This window comes from Hemicordylus capensis, chromosome 5, assembly GCF_027244095.1.
Source record: "Hemicordylus capensis ecotype Gifberg chromosome 5, rHemCap1.1.pri, whole genome shotgun sequence".
NCBI classification, from domain to species: Eukaryota; Metazoa; Chordata; class Lepidosauria; order Squamata; family Cordylidae; genus Hemicordylus; species Hemicordylus capensis.
This window is the reverse complement of record NC_069661.1, coordinates 218808367-218833068: the sequence shown is the minus strand read 5'-3', so window position 1 is coordinate 218833068 and position 24702 is coordinate 218808367. Positions and strand designations below refer to the sequence as shown.

General features: G+C 43.2%; 1 protein-coding gene across 1 annotated transcript in view; it reads right to left on the bottom strand.

Moving 5' to 3' along the window:
- Window positions 1-24702, bottom strand: part of MFNG (MFNG O-fucosylpeptide 3-beta-N-acetylglucosaminyltransferase) — a 54791-nt gene that overhangs the window by 17182 nt on the left and 12907 nt on the right. The window contains exons 2-5 of the mRNA XM_053256242.1: window positions 20547-20595; window positions 16320-16422; window positions 14247-14400; window positions 8629-8714 (exon numbers count right to left, since the gene is read on the bottom strand). Coding sequence (XP_053112217.1) covers window positions 8629-8714; window positions 14247-14400; window positions 16320-16422; window positions 20547-20595 — 392 coding nt within the window. The remainder of the gene's footprint in view (window positions 1-8628; window positions 8715-14246; window positions 14401-16319; window positions 16423-20546; window positions 20596-24702) is intronic.

The window sequence follows — 24702 nt, the reverse complement described above, 5'->3', positions numbered from 1 at the left end:
TTCTGGTCGCCACATCCAAAGAAGGACATTGTAGAACTGGAAAAAGTGCAGAAGAGGGCAACCCAGATGATCAGGGGCCTTGAGCACCTTCCTTATGAGGCAAGGCTACAACACCTGGGGCTTTTTAGTTTTGAAAAAAGGCAACTGCGGGGATACATGATAGAGGTCTATAAAATCATGCATGGTGTGGAGAAAGTGGATCAAGATAAATTTTTCTCCCTTTCACATAACACTAGAACCAGGGGTCATCCCATGAAATTGATTGCCAGGAAATTTAGGACAAAAAATGGAAGTACTTTTTCACACAACACATAATCAACTTGTGGAATTCTCTGCCACAAAATGTGGTGACAGTCAATAACCTGGATGTTTTTAAGATGGGTTTGGATAACTTCATGGAGGAGCGATCTATCAACAGCTACTAGTCGGAGGGCTCTAGGCCACCTCCAGCCAAAGGCAGAATGCCTCTGAATACCAGTTGCAGGGGAGTAACAGCAGGAGGGAGGGCATGCCCTCAACTCCTGCCTGTAGGCTTCCAGTGGCATTTGGTGAGTCACTATGTGAAGGAGGATGCTGGACTAGGTGGGCCTTGGGCCTGATCCAGCAGGGCTGTTCTTATGTTCTTATGACCAGCAGAATAGCAAATGAAGAAGTACTTTGAAGAGCAAAAACACATAAACAAGTAATACAAACAATCAAGAAACGTAAAATGGAGTATTGTGGACATATCATCAGAGGAGTAAAATATCAAATGCCACAACTAATGCTAGAAAGAAAGTTAACAGGAAAATGATCATGAGGAAGGAGGAGGAATGGATGGATGGATGGATGGATGGATGGATGGATGGATGGATGGATGGATGACCTGAACAAATGGCTAGAAATTGATACAGAAGATATCATCCACTATTCTAGGTACCACAATCTATGGCTTTTGCTGGCTCCCAGCCCCCGCAACTGGAGAAGGCACATGAAGAGAGAGATGCAATTTGCTACAAAGACCCTTGTCAAGAAAGTTTAAACAAGCTGTGGAGGAATAGCTATATATCCCATCGCTCTGCCACCGCATGTGGAGGATCCACCCTGCTGCTAACAGATGACACACAGATCTCCATGACAATTTCCAGTTTAACTGCTGCCACGATGTAGACTTTTAGTTGAGTCTACAGCAGGGAAATGATTGACTAACAAGCAGAAGGTTGCCGGTTCAAATCCCTGCTGGTACTATATCGGGCAGCAGCAATATAAGAAGATGCTGAAAGGCATCATCTCATACTGCATGGGAGGAGGCAATGGTAAACCCCTCCTCTATCCTACCAAAGAAAACCACAAGGCTCTGTGGGCGCCAGGAGTCAAAACTGACTTGACAGTACACTTTACTTTACGTACTACGATAGCCTTTCAAACCTCTGCTGCCAAAAAGCATGAGCTTTTAGAAGCACGAGCACTGCATTAGTCTGGATGTCAGCCAGTATTCCTAAAGTACGAGAAGATCATGTCAAGGCACTGCAAGCTGGAAAAGAAAAGGTTTTATTAAGGTAAAAGTTTTTTTTTTAAATCCCCTGGACTGAATGGACCTTCTGCGTAGTGTTATAAAACTTGTATGCGTGTTTTGACAGTTAATATTAATTAAGTTATCATTAAACAGAAAGTATTATCATCTTGGTAAGTGGCATAAATCTTATTAGTCCCAAAAGATTTAGCAAAATCTGGATTTTATTTACCAGTTCATTTATTAAATACAGATTTTAAGCTCTGGGTAGCAATTTTGACAAGATTAAATAAAATAATAGGCAATTATATTGGTATGGACTATAAAGGATTTATAGCAGATAGAAAATTTAATAGTAATGTACAGAAGTGTAACTATTACACATTTATAATCTGGCCAACATTCAGACTAACAAAGAGCTGGTGCAGGGTTTTTTAAATGCAGAAAAGGTGTTTGATCAGTTGGAGTGGTAGTTCTGCCCAAAGATACTTTTCTTACTTTTGGCTCTTCCTACTGAGAGTGCTAAACTGACAACCTGCCAACAATATGTTATAATATGTGACTAAATTCATTGGGACTGGGTGGAAATAAACTACAAGTTAAACTGGCATCTTTACAAATACAGCAAACATAGGGGATTGACTGTAACATATCATGCTTAGCAGCAGCAAGGGCATAACTGGTGTTGATAAAAGCATAGAACCGGAACAATATCCTGCAAAAATTCGCTTTCCTTTAACTATTTATAATGGTATCATAGTAGTCTAAGACAGACTAGTTTATGATACCATAATAAAAAGTTAATGGGAAGGAAATTTTAAGAAAGTAATCAGTCCCTTTGTATTAGCCATACTGTAGACATGGAACATTTATAAATCTAAACCAAAATCAAATATCCAACTATTAGCATCTGTTCACTATTGTTAGGTGACACCTGATTTGGGACTGTTAAGATATTAAGAATAGAATTATTATTTTTGTATTATATTATAGATCTCCTCTGTCGTGTCGAGATATCCTTGTAAGAATTATAGAGTCCGGCCTGTCTCCCCACCCACCCACCCACCGCCAGTATTTATAAATACAGGTGGTCCCCATTATTCACAAGGATTCCATTGTCACCTATAGGTGCAAATACAGAAACCATGAATAACAAAATCTTACCCCTTTGGGAATCCAGGGGCTAGGTTCCTACACACAAAAAAGAGCTTTAAAAGTGGGGAGGAGGCAGAAATAAGAGAAATAAAGTACTGTACCTTGCTCTCCAGCTCTTTAGCTCTCCAACAATGCCTCCCACCAAACCCCATTTCCTCTAATTTTCTTTTAAAAAATCGTGGGATTCCCCCCCCCGCCAAAGAATAACAACATGGCTCTGCACAGTAAAATGGTGGCTGGAAATGTCACTGGAAGTCATTTCCAGATCATGTCCAACCACTCAAACCTGTGAATAGGCAAAATAAATGAGGTCTCTAAGACCTGTCCACGGATATGCAAAACTGCAGTTGTTGAAACCATGGGTAACGAGGGCCTCCTGTATGACATTTAACTCAGTCTTTTGGAGGGATAATTGAATTACCATATTTTGATTATTAGTTCAGCACTGGAACAAACAAAAAATTAAAAGTATTTACTAGGGATGTGCACGAACTGGTCTGGAGGCCATGTTAGAGGCCTCCAAACCAGTTCGGAATTGGGCCGGGCCGGCAGGGGGGGATGTCTAGCTTTAAGGGCAGGTGGTAGTACTTACCCCTCCCACCGCTTTTTCCCCTCTGGCGCTCCACTCTGGAGCAAAGTTGCCACCACGCATGTGCCTGTTGCGGTGCACGCACGCCCGTCGCTGCCATGCGCACATGCGCCACACACGTCACATGTTGCGTGCACATGCAATGTGTGACATGTGCGGCACACGCGCGTGGCAGCGGCAATGGACACATGCGCTGCAACGGGCACATGCATGGCGGCAACTTCCCCTTTTCCCAGGCAACGACGGGGCCAGGGGCGGCAGGGAGGAATGCCTAAAACCTTGCTCCAGAGTGGAGCGCCGGAGGGGGAAAAGCGGTGGGAGGGGTAAGTACTATCCCCCCGGTGGGAGGGGTAAGTACTATCCCCCCACCCTTAAAGCTAGACACCCCCCAGTGCCGGACCGCGCCTCCGTGGTTCCGTGCACATCCCTAGTATCTACTCAGAATCAGGACAGAATTCAGGGGTAACAAAGAAAACAGGACAAAGACTTACACAAAACCACTGCAGGAGATGCAAAGAAATGGATTTGAAACAAGCAAACAAGGAAAGTGATTCAGCTAATTAGTAGAGATCTGCCTCCTCCGTGGCTGGCTTTATCCATATTTGCCCCCAAAGACAAGTGGACTGGCAAGCAATAATTCAATTCTTGAAAACCTAAGGAAGCTATTAGAGATTACCAGTCACCACTGAATCTCCTAACTAGTCTTCTTTGTGATTTAAAGGATGGGACATCTAATCCCTAATTTATGATTAACCTTTTTTGTGTGGTCAGGATTAATTTGGCTTCTAACTGTAAAAAGGCAACAGCTCCTAAGCTTAAGGGCTGTCTCAAAAGGGTTTGGCAAAGAGCCAAAAGTGACTAAACTGACAAATTATATAAGCGTTTGGGAAGGGTGCCAGTTAGATAATAAGTCTGTAGAACATTGGGCATTGTTTATTCATTAGAGGAATGAAAAATTTAATGACCATGTTCAACCATATGCTTTGTTTTTGTTATTGTAAAAATAAGATTTTTTTATTGTTGATGAAACAACTTATTTATTTGACTTTTATATATTTCTGTGGAATACGGGTGACCCACATTATTTGCGGGGGTTCCATTCTCACCTATAGACGCGAATACAGAAACCAAGAATAAAGAAACCTTGAGTCAATGGGAATTGGGGGGTTTGGTTCCTTGAGCTTCAAAAAGGTCGTAAAAAGCAGAAATAAAGGGAAAAGAAGCATAGTACCTTGCTCTTCAGGCCTCCAGTTCTCCAGAAATCCCAACCCCAAATCTCCAAATTTTTGAGAATTTTTTCAAAAATTCTTGGAGGGATTGTTTTTTTAAGAGCCACAAGATGGATCCATGCTGCCAAATGGTGGCCAGAAAAGACATTGGAAATCATTTCCAGCCACCCAAGAACTAGGGATAGGTGTATTTTGCCTATTTTTAAAACTGCGGATAAAGAAACTAGGTCCCTGTGACCCAACCACAGATACACGGAACCGCAGGTACCGAGATGCAAGTAACAAGGGCCACCAGTATTCTCTCTTTTTCATCTAATTATTTAGTTAGTTAGTTAGTTAGTTAGTTAGTTAGTTAACTATCTATTATATTTTTATACTGCCTGATATGTACATCTCTAGGTGGTGTACAAAATTTAAAACAATATTTATATTTGCTATATATTGCTTTGTCTTTCATTATATAGTTTATTGTTGTACTTGGAGAAAATGCAGAAAACCTCAAAAAGATCATGGAGATATGAGATAATCCCACAACAGAACAGAGGACTGCTTCCCCAGATAAGGCAGTAGAACCTCAGAGCAGAGTCTGCTATCTTTGTTGACTAACTTCACACATACACATTGGTCACTCAGAAAGCCTGCCACTGAACAGAGATGGAACCTCTTTCAAACTCCGCTGGAGTTTTGATTGCTGCAGCATGGTTCTAAGCTCTTGCTCAAAACTTGTTGATTGATTGATTGAGTGCCGTCAAGTCAGCGTCGACTCTTAGCGACCACACAGATAGATTCTCTCCAGGATGATCTGTCTTCAACTTGGCCTTTAAGGTCTTTCAGTGGTGCATTCATTGCTGTCGTAATCGAGTCCATCCACCTTGCTGCTGGTTGTCCTCTTCTCCTCTATCCTTCAACTTTTCCCAGCATTATGGACTTCTCAAGGGAGCTGGGTTTTTGCATAATGTGTCCTAAGTGTAATCGTTTGAGCCTGGTCATTTGTGCCTTGAGTGAAAATTCTGGATTGATTTGTTCTATGATCCATTGTTTTGTTTTCCTGGCTGTCCATGGTATCCTCAAAAGTCTTCTCCAGCACCAAAGTTCAAAAGCGTCAATGCTTTTTCTATCTTGCTTCTTCAGAGTCCAACTTTTGCATCCATAGAGTGTCAAGGGGAAAAACATTGTCCGAAGGATTCTAATCATTGTAGATGTAGACACGTCACAGCATCTAAATATCCTTTCCAAGGCCTCCATTGCTTCATTCAAAACACGTTACTCCGGATATAATACACAGTAGGCTAAAAAGCTACCCAAGTTCTAAAAGAAAAATGGGCAGCTGGGCTGGATTGACTTGCTGAGCCCCTAAGCTATGTCAAAAGGCCCCATAAAATTACAAAATGGGTTGGAAGTCCCATCCCAGCAGGTCACTCATCCCCTCTTTGACCACACTGCTCACTGTTACAGCAGCATTTGTCTGAAAAGGCAACTGCTGTCTGTAACCTTGATGGTGGGCATTGGTCTAAACCAGTCCCTGGTCTAATAAAATTTCAATATAATTTATAGTTATTTCTGCACAGATTTATAAACTCAATATGATAAATAATTGTGTAGTATATTTTGTCTTATCAGAATGATGCTGTCTATTTTAGTCTTTCCCCCCTTTCTCCTTTATTTTTCAACCAATTGTGCAAAACATAAAATTTAATGTGTGTTTTTTTTTAAATTCAGAGGCCACTCATAATGTGAGAGGGGCCTCTAAATACCTAAGCTGTAGCTTACCTAGCTGTAGCTGTAACTTAACTGGCACTGATGGGCAGAGATCCATCCATGTCAGTTTTACTCCTGGTGATCCATGGAACCCCAACAGTATACGTGGGCAGGGGCAGCTGGTGCAGATGAGGTGGGTGGAAAATGACCCGCAGGTGAGTTACTCATTCACCCTTCCTGTCCCTCCAAGCTACCTATCTCTCCCTTGGTTCTTGCCCCATCCCAAGCTGCACAGGCTGCCATTCACCTGGTTTGGAATAGGAATCTCCAGACACACAGTTGGGGATTTCAGTTGCACGGTTGGAGACTGCTATCCCCAACCAGATGAAGGACAGCCCGTGCAGCTCGGGGCAAGGTAAGCACACAGAGAGAGATAGGTAGCCTGGGCAGGAAAGGTGAGCAAGCAACATACCTGCCCTGGGGCTTGCTTGCTTGCTTATTTATTTGTTTGTTTGTTCATTCATTCATTCATTCATTCGATTTCTATACCACCCTTCCAAAGATGTAAACTGCTCAGGGCAGTTTACATCAAAATAAAACAATTAAAAACAATTAACAATTTAAAACAAAATTATAAAAACAGCATAAAGCTAATTAACAATTAAAACATTTAAACAGTTAAAAACCCTAGAGAACCAGATTGAACATTTACAGCAGTTAAAAACAACTTACAACAATATTTAAAACCCTGGAAGGCCAGGCCAAACAGATAGGTTTTAAGGGCTCTCCTGAAGGCCAGCAATGAAGGCCTGCCTCTGAGTCACCACCTGACGAATTGGCAGTAGCTGGAGACAGGGGCGTAACAAGGCTAGAGTGGGCCCAGAGACAAAATTTTAAAATGGGCCCCTCGCTGATACACACACACACACTTCACAATATATAGTCATGTGACTTGCCTCTGGGGGGCCCCTCGAGGCATGGGGGCCCCCAGGCAGCTGCCTCCCCTTGACTAATCGTAGTTACGCCCCTGGGTGGAGACAGATCTCCTCATATGACCTTAATGTGCTATAGGGATCATGTAGAACAGGGATTCTCAGCGTTGGGTCCCCAGATGTTATTGGACTTCAACTCCCATAATCCCCAACCAAAAGTCACTGGAGCTGGGGATTGTGGGAGTTGAAGTCCAGTAACATCTGGGGACCCAACGCTGAGAATCCCTGAGAAGAAGGCGCTCTCTTATTATCTGCACACACCCCCCAGCTTGTATTTTTATAATAAAGTGTATTAATTTGCGTAATTTTCACTTTCTGTAAAAACCACTACTCAAGGAGATTTGCTCTCAAATAAAATGGAATTGTTTTAATTATTTAATTTCAATTGTTTTAATTGGTTTTGTTTTAATTATCTGTTAATTTGTTTTTGTTGTAAACTGCAATGAGATGTTGATATTTGGCAGGCTCGGAAGGGAAGGAACGAATGAAGAAATGAACAAATGGATAAATAAATAATTTAAACAATAAAACAGCCTCAATAAATACAGAAGACAGCAGCCTGGAGCCTTTGGAGTCAGGTGGTATATAAATAAAATAAAATAAAATAAAATAAAATAAAATAAAATAAAATAAAAAACCAGGAGTGGGCAAACTTGACCCTTCAGTTGTTGTTGAACTACAACTCTTGTACTGTTGTAAAATTGTAGTTCAACAACAACTGGAGGACCAGGTTTGCCCACCACTGAGCTAAACCCATTTAAAAGGCACAGGAGAAGAAACAGATTGCATCTTGGTGCCTAAAGGCTAGTAAGAAGGTGGTCTGGCTGGCAAGCTTCTTGTTTCTAAAGCTGCAGTGCCACAGGTCCCACTGTATTTCCCTTCATGCAGGGAAGAAACCTGGAGCAAGGCGACTATAGCAGATGGTAAAGAACAGGGAGGACCATAAGCAATCTGGGAAAAGTGTTCCTGGATCTCTTAGCCTAACTACTTTGGTATTTTCTCTTGTTCTCACATGCACAAACATGCACGTACACTATGTATTGCTTCAAACATATACATGGTGCATATGCACGTATCTTACTTAAGTGTACACAGAGATGTGCTTCAGTGCATGATCTCCGTTCAAACCTATGAGCAGCAGAGCTGATTCACAGGCTCCTACAACGGCATGGCAGCCATGTGCAATTGCATCCATGGGCAATGGCTTTCACATGGCCAAGGTGCACATGGCTGGAGGCATGTTTGAATCAGCCCCCAGGGTGATACACAGCTGATGTGGGACTTGCCACATGGGAAACTGATTCTAATTTGCCAAATAGGAAATTGACATCGCAAGTACATAGAGCCACATGGAAGAGATTTTGGCAACAATCACACTGCTGCAGGAAGTTGGGAAACCAATCCTCATAGACATTCATGTGCAGTCCCAGAGTGGCCATACAAGGTCTGGTATCTAATAACTTCATTGCTCACCTTGCCCAGGGAACCATCTTGGTGGCCAGCTTCTGGCTAATACAGAATCCAGCACCTCCAGTGGCAAACCAAAAATACACTGGTTTCTGAAGGAGAAAGAAAAAGGCATGGATTATAATAAGGCCATCATTTCTCCAGCTGCACTCTAAATATGAGAACACCACATGTCATCATATAGGTAAGCAGGTGTATTGTTTGGTTTTTTAATCTAATAGCTTGAAGAAAAGCCTCATACTCTAATATCTTCCAGGGACTCCTGCTTCACAAGTACATCAACCAATTGTTCAACTAGGGCTGCTAGATCCAAAGATTGAGAGAGCTGTGTCATAAAGTGAAGAAGTCTATCAGGTGCAGCTTCTCCTGCCACTGCAGCACCGTGACAGGGAAAGCTAATCTTGGTAGAAGTTTATTTTCTATGCAGTTCTGAAAAGATACAGGGGTCCCATCATGGTCCAGACATGGCGATCCAATGCCCAGTCTGTATTGTGACATCTTTCCAGTTGCCACAAAACTCCTCTTTTGCGCCATCTATTTATCTGCTTCCTGTTGCAATGGGACCATTCTGAAAGTTCAGATAAATGAGCTAATTTTTAAACTTTTTTCCACAGTAGCTAATTTAAAAGTCACAGATCCGTTGACTGTAATGAGTTTTTTTTTAAAGTGAGGATATTGGCCAATATCCTATGCTTGTGCAAGAACATTGTGCAAGCTAGTTGTTCAGAGTTTGGAGTTTGCATTCCAGATGAGTGTTGCACTAATGCAATCATATTTGCACTTGTGCAACAAGCTATGGCATACCTTTTATGTCTTGCCCTGACTGTCCATCTTGTTCAGACTTTGGCTGGAAATGTGGGTGTGAGAGGGCCAAACTCCTGCCCTCTTAGGACTATTGGGACTGTCCTAAGGTCAAATATTTTTGGATTAGAATTCTACTAGAATTCTAGAATAGTACTGAGAACATGACTGGATATCAACGACCATTAAATCAATTGACGTACTTTTCCCTAAACAATATTTCCTGTAAATTGAGAGTTGCTCACAAAATAGGGCAGCTCACACAGTCAGGACTAGGATAGGTCAAGTACCCCTGCCAAATGAGGTGAGGCGGATGGCTACTAGGGAGAGGACCTTTTCGGTGGTTGCACCCCATTTATGGGATAGCCTCCCCAGTGAGGTTCACCTGGCTTCATCACTTTGTTCTTTTAGGTGCCAGGTGAAGACCTTTTTTGTTCACTCAGGCCCTTTTAATTTCTGATCTGATTTTAACTTATTTTTTAGAAGTCTTTTAAATTGTTTTGTGTTGTATTTTCTTCTCCTCCCCCCCCCTTCTTGGTATGTTATGATTTAATGTGTTGTGTGTTTTTATCTTATGTTTTAATGTTGTGTTGTAAGCCACCCAGAGAACAATTAGTTATAGGGCAGCTAAGAAATAAAGTTTAAAATAATAATAATAATAATAATAATAATAATAATTATTATTATTATTATTATTATTATTATTATTATTTTACACAGTCAGACAGGTGTTATTGACTGGTTTGTTTTATCCAGACCCATAATATTTTTACATCTTCATTTTCTTCAACTTTTTCAATTTTATGGTCCCACCAATTTTTGGCTACAGGTAGCTTGTATTTTTTGCACATGTTCCAGTGTATCATCCCTGCTACTTTGTCATGCCTTTGTTTGTAGTCAGTTTGTGCGATCTTTTTACAACAGCTGATTTCATCTGCTTCTTTACAAAGTCCACGGTTTCATCTGCTTCTTTACAAAGGTGGCACTTGCTGTCTGTGGTTGACTTTTCTACTCTTGCTCTTATTGCATTTGTTCTTAGTGCCTGTTCTTGTGCAGCCAGTATTAAACCCTCTGTTTCTTTCTTCAAGTAACCATTCTTAAGCCATTGCCAGGTCTTGGTGATGTCTGATTTTCCACTTATATTGTGCAAATATTGACCATGCAGTGGTTTATTTTTCCATTTTTCTGCTCGGTTCTTGACTTGTTCTTTCTTGTAGGCCTGTTTTGTTTGATTGGTGTTGAATAGTTTCGCATTATTGACCATTTGAAGTGCATCTTCTTCACTGTCCTTGATATATTCTTCAAGGCCTCTTTTCTCCTCCTCTACTGTTTGATGGACTTGCAGCATTCCTCTTCCACCTGAGCTGCGAGGGAGGTAGCGCCTATTTACATCACTGCAGGGGTGCAGAGCATGATTGATGGTCATGATTTACCTGGTCTTACGATCTAGCGTCTCTAGCTCTGCCTGAGTCCAGTCTATTATCCCTGCAGTGTATCTGATAACAGGTATAGCCCAGGTGTTGATGGCTTGTATGGTGTTCCCACCATTGAGTTTGGACTTGAGGATTTTTCTAACTCTCCTGATGTATTCACTTCCAATTTTTCTTTTAACTTCAGTGTGTGCAATGTTATCAGCCTGGAGAATGCCCAAGTATTTGTAATGTTCTTTCTCTTCCAGGTTCTTGATCTTGCTTCCATTGGGCAGTTCTATTCCTTCTGTTTTTCTTATTTTCCCTCTGTTCATTATTAATGCAGCACACTTGTCTAGTCCAAACTCCATTGCTATATCGCTACTGAATATACGGACGGTGTTTAGCAGTGATTCGATTTCTGACTGGGACTTTCCATACAACTTCAGATCGTCCATGTACAGCAGATGGTTGATTTTACTGGATGTTTTAGATGTTTGGTATCCGAGGCCTGTTTTGTTTAGTATTTGTGAAAGCGGGGTCATGGCGATTACAAACAACAGAGGGGATAGTGAGTCCCCTTGGAAAATGCCTCTTCTAATGCTAACCTGTCCAAGTGTCTCGCCATTGATTGTTAACTGTGTACTCCACATGATCATTGCTTTTTTTTATAAATATCTGAATGTTTTTGCTTACACCAGTTGTTTCTAAACATTTTAGTATCCATGTGTGAGGCAATGAATCGAAGGCTTTCTTGTAGTCAATCCATGCAGCACTTAGATTTGTTTTTCTTCTCTTGCAATTTTCTAAAATCATTTTGTCAATCAGCAGCTGGTCTTTTGTGCCTCTGGTGTTCGGGCAATTTCCTTTCTGTTCAACTGGAAGCTGTTTGTTAGTTAATAAGTGTTGCATCACTTCATCTGCTATTATTCCAGTTAATAATTTGAACATGGTTGGCAGACAGGTTATCAGTCTATAATTACTTGGAACTGCACCTTTTGCTGGGTCTTTCATGATGAGATGAGTTTTCCCAGTTGTTAGCCATTGTTCAATATCACCTCCTTGCAAAATGTGATTGAGCTGTTTTGATAGTTGTTTATGAAGACTTGTTACGTGTTTAAGCCAAAAGCCATGCAGTTCATCATCACCTGGAACAGTCCAATTTTTAATTTTCTTTGCTCTTTCACTTATTAATTCTGGTGTTATTATTAGATCTTGCATTTGTTGGTTACATTTTTTGACCTCTTTCATCCATTTTTGACCTCTTTCATCCAATAATAATAATAATAATAATAATAATAATAATAATAATTATTATTATTATTATTATTATTATTATTATTATTATTAGGAGATGCCTCCTCCTACCCTAGTTTGGAAGCTGTGTGTGCTCCCGATTGCTGTCAGTTCAAAACAAGGTTGGAGGCTCTGTTCATGATTGTGTGTTAAGCAGCTAGGTTGGAGGATGTTTCCTCTTTCCTCATTCAGCAGCTGGTTACAGCCACTTGGCAGGAGGGAGCCCTCCAAGTCAGCTGCTACTGACCCCACAATCATGGACAGAGCCTCTGACCTTGTTTTGAACTGACAATAAAAAATCGGGAGCGCACACAGCTCCCAAACTAGGGTAGGATGCATCTCTTACCCTAGTCTTGATCATATGAACGGTCCTATTTACTAGCTGCTGCAAGACTGATTATAAGAAGAAGATGGAAACTTGCTCTCCTTCTCCTGAGATGATTGGTTGGTTAAAACATGGGATCTTGTCACTATGTGAAATTGACTAGTTTTATTTTGAATGTTGGAAGTTAGATGAGATGATAATTTTGTATAGAATTGGTGTCTTTTTATTAATTTCTGGAATAACAAGATACAAGATAGCATTCAACATTTTCTTTCATTTGGCATAATTTAATATAGTTGAGCTATAACTGTGTTTTTCTTTTTCTTTCTTCTTGGCTAATGAGATATCTTTAAGTTATTGACTAATGATAGATATTTCTGTTTCTCTATATTTTTGAGAAAATAAAAAATAGTAAACATGGGGGGAGCACATTTGTTCTTGAGCAGCAACCACTGGCACACCCCAGATGTTTTGCAGGGAACCTTTGCACAATAGTTCAGTGGCACAATTTCAAAAATCCCTTGACATAGCACAGCCACAATCTTCTTGCTCTAGCACAACTTTCTTTTTTGCACAAGCACAGTGTTAGGTTTTCAGCCATTCTTTCTAATGATCTGGAGACTTCAATGTTCCTCGGTTTCGTTCCTTCTGCATTTCACTGCATACCAGCACTATAGTATAATGAGCTGGGGAGGAAAGCAGAGGAATATTTTGGTGCCCACTGCCTTGGGAACCTAACATTTGCCCCTAAGGTCAGCCTGGTATGAATTTTTCTCTTTCTTCGAGTTTCTCTGAACTGTGATAGATGAGATGTGCTAAATCAGGCATGGGCAAGCTTCAGCCTTGCAGGAATAACCCTTTTTTCCCCCCTAACTAGAATACCAAGATCTGCCAAGTGCAAAATGGCGGCTTAAAGGGTTACGTCAATTACTGACTGCATCCAATGAATCATATGGTGGAACTGGAACAACCTGCATATACAAGTACAAATTTACATCTGATTACTTACATTACAGATCAGGGATTCTGTCTAATTTAGGGGGGAACGGCTTTTTGTTGTTTACGTTGTTAGGAACACAGGAAGCTGCCTTATATTGAGTCAGACCATTAGTCCATCTAGCTCAGTATTGTCTACACTGGCTGGCAGCAGATCTCAAAGGCTATAGGTAGCAGTCTCTCCCAGTCCTACCTGTAGATGCCGGGGATTGAACCTGGGACCTAGATGTTCTTCCACTGAGCTATGGCCCCATAAATTACAGCACTCACGTGTAGTCTCCCATCCAAATGCAAACCAAGGCAGACTCTGCTTAGCAAAGCAGACAATTCATGCTCACTACCACAAGACCAACTCTCCTAGTCATACATATATAAACATTCAAGACGGATCATACTGAGATAGGAAAAGAGGAAGCTTCTTTATACTGAGTCAGACCATTGGACTACCTAGCTCAGTAAACAATTGAGAATCAGTAATCTTTACCAATCTACTGCAAATCATTCAAAGATCTACAAGTAGATAGGAACATAGGACGCTGCCTTACAGAGTCAAATCATTGGTTCATATTAGTTCAGTATTGTCTATACTGACTGGCAGGGGCTCTCCAGGGTTTCAGACAGGAGTCTTTACCAGTCCTACCTAGAGATTCCAGGGATTGAGGCTGAGACCTTCTGCATGCAAAGCATATGCTCTGCCACTGAGCTACAGCCCCATCCCCTAAATAACCTTCTTGCTGCCTTCTGAATTCCCAAGAGCCAACATGCAGCTCCATCACCTGGTCAAAGGGGAGACTTACTGTCTGATTGTTAGGGGAAGTTTCTGAGGCACGAATTGGCCTATTCAAGCTGGGCTTCCCAATGTAAACGTCATGGTCTGCGGAATAAGACCACAAGAGCTTGAGCAGAGCCTGTGGGTTCAGGTAGTTATCATCATCAAGGTGGCAAAACCAGCTAGAGAAGAAAAAGGAGATATATTGGTTAGTCCAAGAGGAAGATAGAATGTCAGCTTGATGCCAAAGGACAGTCTTCTTCCTTGCAAGGCCGGGAGCCAGTGGTGTCTCCCATTTGACCCTAAGTGTGGCTCCCTGACTAATTATTTGTTAGCCCTGTGCAAAGCTTTGGCTAGAGCTGAAGACTCCAAACAGGGCTTGGCACCGTGCAGAGGTAACTGTTTCCACTGTGCAGTGCTTCACTTTGCTCAGCACTGGTAGGACTCCTTCAAGGGAAAGGGAGTCTTCTCAATCCCCAGTGCCATCTTGGAAAGCACTCACAGAGCTCTGGGAAATGCAATCCTTCCCGGTGCCTTCTCTATAGAACTCTAGACAGAAAACACTGGGAAGGACTATGCTTTTCAGTGCTCTGTGCAGGCCTTCCAAGATGGGGCTGGGCTCTGTTTGTCTTAAAGGGTGTGCACACACTCACACACACACGGGAAAGTGCAGCACTGTGTGGAGGACAATGGGACACAATGGGAAATGGTTCTCACATTGAAGGCGTTTTGCCAAAGTGGCCCCCACTTGAAAAACACTGAAGATCATTGCCACAGGATCTGCTGTTGAGCTGTCCTTAGTATGCATTCCAGCACAGGCTCCATTTCATTTATGCCTGTTGGCATTTCATTTATGCCTCTTGGAAGAATCTGTACTTCTGCTCCCACAGGGTTGTGACCTTAAAGAAAAGCTAACCTTGGCTCCATTCAGGCGCTCATCATGGGAGTGAAATCTTACAGATCCTTACGATTGCTGACCCCATGCCTGCCTCCTTCACACATTCAGCAGAATGCCTGAAGCAGCCTTTGCATGTACATACACTGTATCCATGCCATCGGGGACCCCGCCTATTCAAAAGCTCATCTTTACAGGTCATCTGTACAGTTTGTACACATGTAGACTCTTTCAGACATTCTACTGAATGTGCATAAGGGATGCAGGGCCAGCAGCCACATGAAGTTGAAATTTTGCTCCCTCTGTATGTGAGCAGACTAACATCTGAATAATGCTCATATTATTCATAATATCAAATACTTTGGAGTATTTATTTAGCATACTTATATACCACCCGAAACTCAAGTCTTTGGTTGTTTTATAATAAACTGGCAATTGCTTTATAGTACATGTTGCCCGGCAGAGTTGACTCATCAAACTCCAATGTACATGTTTTGCATTTAGTAAGTAAAGTAAAGTGTGCCGTCAAATCAGTGTTGACTCCTGGCGACCACAGAGCCCTGTGGTTGTCTTAAGTAGAATACAGGAGGGGTTTACCATTGCCATCTCCCATGCAGTATGAGATGATGCCTTTCATCATCTTCCTATATCGCTGCTGCCTGATATAGGTGTTTCCCCATAGTCTGGGAAACATACCAGCAGGGATTCGAACTGGCAGGCTCTGGCTTGCTAATCAAGTCATTTTCCCGCATTTAGTAAGTGACCCCAAATGCCCCTGCTCTGTGGCTCCCTCCTAGGACATTTTGCTGATGCAAACTACTTGCCTATATTGGTGGTGGAGGTGGTGATGACGATCCAACTTTATTCGTTAGCCACCCTATAACAAATTGTGCTCTGGGAAGCTCACAACACCACAACAGTAAACACCTCCAATTAAAACACATAACACAAAACAAATTATAATATATAATAAAATACAAATACAATACAAAACATTTTAAAACTTTTTTTAAAAAATGTCAAGCTTTGTGGGCCCTTAGTCCATGAGAAGCAGAGTATGGAATATTCATATTTATTATGGACAACATGCACATATCAGCCAGCACTGTTATGAGGAGAACCTTCCAAGTTCACACTAAGTTTGGGTTGACATTCACTCCCATCCTGTGTGACATCACATCTTCCAAATCCAGGAAGTTTGCTCACCTGAGGCCACTTGCCAAAAACACATCGAACTCAGCCGCCATTTTGCACGAGAGTGCTGGGTGGCTATGCTCTGCAGAGCAATTCGTGATGATGACATGATCACCTGCTGGGGAAAAGAGACAACTCTGGATAAGCACTCGGGCCGATCCCGATTTACCAGAACATCTTTAAAATAAAGACAAGCAAAGGCGTTCTATTAGACTTCTACTAAGATCGGGTGTCTGGCCCACGGCATCTGCTTTGTTTTCACGCTTCCTTCTCCTTTGCAATCATCTCTTGCAGCCGCCTTGTTGCCACTGCATGAAAATTGTGTTGGAAGTTAAAGGACTTTGCGCTGTCTCTTTGCCTCAGACAGTGGAGGACAGACTAGTAAGTCAGAGGGCTAGAGGGTCAAGACATTTGTCATCCCTTTTCCACTGCTCTGATGCTATCCCTTTGATGTGTAGATTGCTAATCTCAGGGACTTCCTTCCTTTCTCTCTCTCTCTTCCTACCTGCCCGCCTACCTTGCAACATGGCAAGCTTCTCTCCCTGCACCATATGTGCAGAGAGGATGCAGAATCCATCTGCATCCAGCTAGATAGATAGATTAGAGATCCTAACTCCTCACTTTCCTATCTAGAATGGAGTTCCTTAATAAATGCCTTTTATATTGATTTGAAACTATGAACTGGCTCCAAGTTACTTTACTCTCAGCATACATGCATGCCTAACTAAATCCGCTGTGTTGTGCCTCTGTGCACGCTGCTATAATGAGAAAGGGATTCTCTCACCACAGAGAATTTCCAACTATTTGAAGGCTAGGGGGATTACTGTGCATTGGAGCTTTGCTCAATTTATGTCCAGGGTTTTAAAAAATCTACTTTTTGCATCGGGTTATTTGGGCAGATCCAAACTCACAGTAAAGCCTCGCAGTAAACCTGAAGTAAAACCTGCTGTCTGGGAAAGCTCATGGAGGCTCAGTGATAGAGGAAGTGGTGATAGGGAGCATCAGGCGGGCTTAATTCCAGTTCGGAGCACATCCCCTTGCCACCGCCTCCTGCTTCATCCAAACAAGGTTGGGGCACATGCGAGGGGGTGGGCAGGCAGGCAAGAGGTTCAGGGCACCCAACTAATCATTTGGAGCATGTATTCCTTGTACTCACTGCCAGCAACATGGATGAAGACAAGTTTATTCTTGCAACAAAATGAGGAGTGAAAGAGCTACGGGCTTCCCTACATTGATATAAGCCCAAACTGTATTTTAGAGTGAGACATCCCCAAGACCTCCCTAGCCCAATATCCAATTTGGGTGCATGGGGGGGGGGTGCGGGGAGGACCATGCTGCTGTTCTTGGTTTTAAAGAACTGTAGGGTATGTGCTCCTCCAGCACAGGGAGGGCACAGTCACTAGAGGAAGCAGAAGGAAACATCCTGCAAGGGCTACCCAAATAGGACAAGCCATTCCAAAGTGTCTCCATTTTGAAGGGAGGCAGTTGGAGACTGAGAAAGCCGCTGTGCAGAGCAGCTCACAGATGCTGGGTGAGAAGCCCTGGGCTGGAACTGTAAAGTGATTGAATGAATGAATGAATGAATGAAGTCATTCAGTCAACCCACCTAGGGATGGGATTGCAGCTTAGTAGTAGAGCATTTGCTTTGCAAACAGAAGGTCCCAGGTTCAACGCCTGGCATCTCCAGATATGGCTAGAAAAGATTCCTGCCTGAAACCCCAAAGAGCTGCAGCAAGTCAGAGCAGACAATACTGAGTTGATGGACCAATAGCCTGATTCAGTATAGGGCATTTTCCTATGTAACAAGCCAGGCTGTGCAGTAGGGAGTAGAACCAATAGTTTGAAACTGTAATCCAGTGTTGATGCAATGTACAAATTTGCATTGATTTGTTTTTAAAAATGGTTGTTGAGCATTCAATAAAAGTATTGATTATAAAAACCAATGGGAGAGCATGCACTCAGCAAAGGATATTTTGTTCTAGATGTCAAATAATAGCATGTGTGGGTGGAGAATTGTGTTGCTGGTCATGATTAAACCCCCAGGCTCTATTCAGGGGGTGCTAATGACATTTGCACAATAACCACATGTACAGTAATCGCATTAGCAACGACAGCACCAACCACAAGAAGAGTCTCATTTTCTCAGCAACAGGACACCAAGGTTCTGAGTCCAGAAGAAATAAGATACGGCCTCATCAGAATCGCTATCCGGAAGGAGAATGGCTGGAACTCTCTTGCAACCATTGGTAACAAAATTGTACATTTATTGTGCAAGAGACCACTCTCCTTGATTGGCTGAGCTCCAAATAAATCAATGAAACAATCAGTTTATTTGTTTAGCTGTAGCCATAACAAAAATGTTTGATTAAAAAACTGGATATAAAAACAATGTTGAAGAACATCACCGGATGCTCAAAAATGCAAAGATTGACTCAGAATAATTCAGTACAGATTATATCAGCTTGCCATGTACCTTGATGGCAGAAACTAAAAAAAACCTGGCTGCTTTTCTTGTAACATGGGCCTGGTGTCAGTTCATTAAAAGTTTACGGAGAACCCCAAAGACCTTCCAGGATAAAACCATAAGCAATGGCTGAATAAATACATCACTTAACCCATTATAGAAATTACAACCACAAAAAATACATGAATCAAGTTTTCCACTTTCCCTGACTCACATGGAGACAGTAAGCATTCCAGCCATATGGCCTGTCAACACAGTGGATAGTAAGACAGGGAGAGCGTGCTATCCACAGACCTGACATCCACAGTTTCACGTATCTGTGATCAGGTAATTGATGCCTGACCTTGGCATACACAGGGAGGGGAAACCGTTAAAAAGGGTTAATTCCTCAGTTTGGGGCAACTCGGAGATGGACCTTCTCTGTAGCTGCCCCGGGGCTGTGGAATGCTGCACTCCTGGCAGAAATCCGTAATCTGAATTCATTGCTGGCCTTCAGGAGAGCCCTTAAAACCTATTTGTTTGGCCTGGCCTTCCAGGGTTTTTAATTTGTTGTTTTGTTTTTAACTGCTGTAAGTGTTCAGCCTGGTTCTCCAGGGTTTTTAACTGTTTAAATGTTTTAACTGTAAATTAGTTTTATGTTGTTTTGATAATTTTTATTTTAACTGTTCATTGATTTTAATTGTTTTTATTTTGATGTAAACCGCTATGAGACTTTTTTAGAAGGGCGGTATATAAATTGAATAAATAAAATATATATACAAATTTTTAAAAAATGGTTCATTTTGAATGTCAAATAAATACATGTAAAAGTTTATTCTAGACTTCTCATTTTCCTCTGTACTGAATGTGGGGTGGGGTACCAAAGTCATATTTCGCCTGTGGCACCAGAAACCTTTGGGCCGGCCCTGTCCTCTGATTATTAGGAGAGGCAAAGAGTTAGCAACATAGGAAGCTGCCTTATACTGAGTCAAATGATTGGTCCATCTCGCTCAGTATTGTCTACACTAACTGGCAGCAGCTCTCTAAGGTTTCAGGCAAGATTCTTTCCCAGTTCTACTTGAAGATGCCAGGGAGTGCATTTGGGATCTCCTGCCTGCTAAGCAGATGCTCTCCCACTGACCTCTCCCCTTAAGGAAACATCTTATAGCAAACAGCACTCACATGCAGTAACCCATACAAATGCAAACCAGGACAGTCCCTGCTTAGCAAAGCAAGCAATTCATGCCCATTACCACAAGACCAGCACTCCTCCCCAGTTCTGCAGGGAACTGAAGCTTTACTCCCTAAACACTGGAACCTTAGTCAGTCACCATGGTGTTTTTCTCCCAGGGCTTTTAACTTGCATCTTCTTCAGAATGGAGGGTGTGCATTCACATATAGCCAGATTTACCCCGAAGTCCCTGTGAACTAACGGGGAACACTTCACACACATATCCAGGGTTTTTGCGTCATTTTTTTGAGGCAACTTTGAAGTAAAGTCTGCTGGGTGAAAAACGCTCAGGCATTGCTCAATGACACTTCCATTGAGTCTAATCTGCACAGCCTTAGGGGCTAGAAAATTGGAGTTTTCTAATGAAATAAAAAGGTGTGTTTCTCAGGATGCTGAATTATGTGCCCAGTATCACTTGTCATACCTATGACAAAGCACATACTGGCCTGTTCTCAACCCACTCAGTTTGGCAAGCTAATGAGGGCCCTCTGACAGGCTTCTAAGGCTTTGAGAAAAGGGTTCCCAACAGTGAGTAGATATTGTGCAATGTTAAAAGCTGGATTACCCAGTTTTTCCTGCAGTTCATCATCTTCTTTATCCGTAAAGACATATGTCTGAGGGGGGGAAAGAAAGAGAGCGGTTACTCTAGTATCTAAATTTCCTCAATTCCAAACCTACCATCCTACTACAAGCCAAGTAATTCGTCCAGTCATATGTATGCATCGCCCGAGATTATAACTGAGGTAATGGAAACCAAGTGCTTTCAACTCTCAGAAAGAGTTATCATCTGTACAAATGGTTTAGTAATGCCTTATCTCACAAGGCTGCTGTGAAATAAAGACTGTAACAAGTTTGGATTTTTCTTTTTTAAAGTGCTGCATGATTACTGATAATAAGCATCTGGCCCAGCTTCTTTGCAAAGAGACTGGCTCCTCCATACAGAATAATAGATTGGTCCACATTTTCTGAAATCTGGTCCCCTGAAAGTCTTTTCTACTCAGCAAACTGAAACAGATTTGAAACGGGTTTAAGAATCATGGTTTCGCCTAAAGAACCCGGCAAGTGGTGGAATACACACTTTGCATGTAGTAGGTCTCAGGTTCAATCCCCAGTTGGAAAAGAACTTTCCCCAAAGTCCTGGAAAGGCACTGCTAGTCAGAGTACTGGGTCAGATGAACCAATGGTCTGACTCAGCTTCACTGATGTAGGATGCTGATCATTCTCCACAATAGGTCCCTTCATAGAATGCGAACCCTCAGGGTGTTTTTTAGTTGGGCGTAGGGTTGCAGACCCTCCCAAACTGGCCTAGACCCTCCAAGAATTGGCATCAGTTTCCAGGAAATTACTGAAAGCAATCCTTCAGATTTTAATGGCAAGATATCAGGCAGGTTCATACACATTGTGAAACCTGAGGTTACTGCAGCCCGAGATATGGGGGGAACCTGAAGCTAGCATTGCAGACAGTTACGTATCTCAGTTTGTCGGACGTAGCCTCTGCTAACTGAGCAAAGAGGCACCTTTTCAAAGTGATGGTTCTCTTTATTTAGTGGGGGAGAGGAACTGGCCCTACCCACAGTATCCCTCCAGTGACTGTTGCTGGCGTCTAACTTATGCTTCTTTTTAGATGGTGAGCCTTTGGGGGACAGGGATTCATCTCTTTAATTTAATCTCTCTCTCTCTCTCTCTCTCTCTCTCTCTCTCTCTCTCTCGTTGAAAAGTTCCCAAAGCAGTTGAGAGAGAGAGAATTATTAAATTAAATTAAATTAAATTAAATTAAATTAAATTAAATAGACGAATCCTTGTCCCAAAAAGGCTCAAGGCTCACCATCTAAAAAGAAACATAAGAGAGTCACTGGAGGGATACTGTGGATAAGTAGTGTGTACTGTGGTACTGTGGGTATATTTATATACCGCTTTTGTTGAAAAGTGGTATATAAATATTTGTAGTAGTCAGAGTAGTTGCTGAGTTGAGCCAGAGGTACACCCCCTTAGGGATGTGCATAAAACCGGTTCTCCCGGTTCGGTTCGGGTCCGGACCGGGTCCGGACCGGACCGGGGAGGTTCGGTTCTGGTTTTGCCGGACCACCCCCCCGGTCCGGTTCGGTTTCGAACCAGTTCGGATCACAAAAAGTGGCTGGTTTTGAAGGGGACATTGTGTTCTACCTGCCACCCAAATTTCAAGTCGATTGGACCTTCCTCTGATTTTTTACAAATTTTTTTTAAAAAATTAATTCTTGCCCATAACTCGCAATGTGGAGCCCTTAGGGGCAAAAAAGCTGGGGTGGGTGGTAGCCACCCATGGGTGTCCTCCACCCCAAAAATCCCAAGGCAATTGGTTGCTCCTAGTATTATTGGTGAATTTTTGAAGAAAATTTTTTTTCCATTGCCTAGAATGGGGGTTTGGGGCTGCCCCAGACCCGCCTCTGTGGGGTGGCAGCACCCCCAAAGTGGGTCCGGGGCCATGGCAAAAATGCCCTCAGTCCCTCCCTGCAATCCCCGTAGAGATAGGAGTGATGGTTCTGTTGTTTTTCTGAGGTGTTCTGAGTGTAGATTCTATGATAGCTAATGAGATTTCCAATGAGACACCATGAATCCACTCTCATTTGCTATCACAGAATCCACACTCACTCAGAACACCTCAGAAAAACAACAGAACCTACACTCCTATCTCTACGGGGATTGCTGGGAGGGACTGAGGGCATTTTTGCCATGGCCCCGGACCCACTTTGGCGGTGCTGCCACCCCACAGAGGCGGGTCTGGGGCAGCCCCGAACCCCCATTCTAGCCAATGGGGAAAAAAATTTTCTTCAGAAATTCACCAATAATACTAGGAGCAACCCAACAATTGCCACCCCATCTTTTTGGCCCCTCTCTCTGGGCGCCCTAACACGTAACACCTAGTCAGTCCATCTTAATGCCTACCTACTACCACCACTCCTATCCAAGCAAGTAAGAGGAGGACACTCAGAGAGACAACACCCACTCTCTGATCTAACAAAAAGGCCACTGCTGTGCTGCCTGCCAGCACAGCAGCAGCAGCGGAGCAGCACACTAAGCACAAGAGCAGCACACACAGAGAAGAAGCAGGAGGCGGAGCAGCAGAGCAGCAGACCTGCCGCTCTGCATGATGGGTGACGTGATGCCCAAAGAAACCACCGCCTCACTCAGTGCCTGCCACTGACTAGGCCCGACAGACAGAAGCCAGCCAACCTGCTCTGCTCTGCTCTGATGCTCCCCATGGATGATGCACACACACCCTACATCTGCATCCCAATGACCAGACCAGACCAGACCAAGTGCGCAGAGTCAGCACAGGCCAGCAGCCACCAGCCCAGAAACAACAACAGCTACTACTGCTACCACCACAACCAGTGTTGCCGCTACAATAACATTCCCAGTCCAGTCACGCGCGCCACAGCCTGAGCCTAGCACACAGCCAACAGCTGCTGCCAGCCAGTGCCTGGCAAGCCCAGCCAACATGAGGAGGAGAGAGCTAACAAGTAGACGGCGCACGCACATCACCAACCCATCACGACGGCGCAACTGCAAGGGGAGAGGGCACAATTACAGGCAGGAGGAGGAGGAGGAGGCAAGGCAATCCTAGCACAGATTTGAAAGTTTAAAATCCACCAGGACATCTTCTAGAATCTAGACTTCTGTTTTTTCTACCACCAGCTGTAGTGTCTAGTTAGTCAGTGTGCTGTGCAGCTGAGCTGAGCTGAGCTGAGCTGCATGTGAGGAAGGGTGATTGTAGCTAGTTCTTTAGTTTCAGCAGACTGAGCATTGAGCATGGGCAGTGGCCTTGGGAAGCAACACAATTACACGACACTCACCTGCTGCTGCTGGTCCTAGAAGTTGCCTCTTCTCGTCTTCACCTCTTCGTGTGTGTGTGTGTGTGTGTGTGCAGTGAGTGCATGCCTTTTGCCTTGCTGGAAAGAAATGCTTCTCTGGTCCACCACCACATATCTGCTCAAGGACACAGAGGCCCAAGGCAGAGGTGGTGGTGGCACCAGTGTGAGTGCATGTGTGCTGGTGGTGTTTGCCACCACAGGTGTTTTGTGTGTGTATGTGTGCGCTGCTAGCTAGGAGGGGGGAGGGAGGCAGGGAGGGAGGCTGGGAGGCAGGGGGGAGGAAAGGGGAGGGGGAGAGGGACGTAGAGGGGATTGAAGGGGGGAGGGTCCGGCTCAGAGTTGGTCAGCCACATATTTGTGCACACACGTGCTCACGTGTGTGCTTCGGTGGGAGAGACCAGACTCTCATCATCTGCCAGACCGGGGTTGGGGGCAGGTGAGGCGGTGGTGGGCTGGAAGGGAGGGAGGACGGAAGGTGGTGAAGAGGAAGGGGAGAGGATGAGAGGGGAAGGATGGAGGGAGGCATGGGGGGGAGGAAAAAAAACATGTAGACAGACACACACCACACTACACACAGAAAGCATCCACACACAGAGACAGTGCTAGGCATCCATTCACACAGACAGACAGACAGACAGACACACAACAGGAAGAGACAGACTGAGCCTGCACCACACACACACACACAGACCCAATTCCCCCCCTGCACAGTTATCAATCAATATGTTGTGTTGGCAGCCAGTTCATTGCTATTCTGATGGTTTTGGGTTTTTTGCCATCAGCCAACATCAACAGTGACCACAATCAAGATGAACATAAGATGATAATAATTCATTCGTTTCATTTCAAAAAATCACCCAATCATTTTCT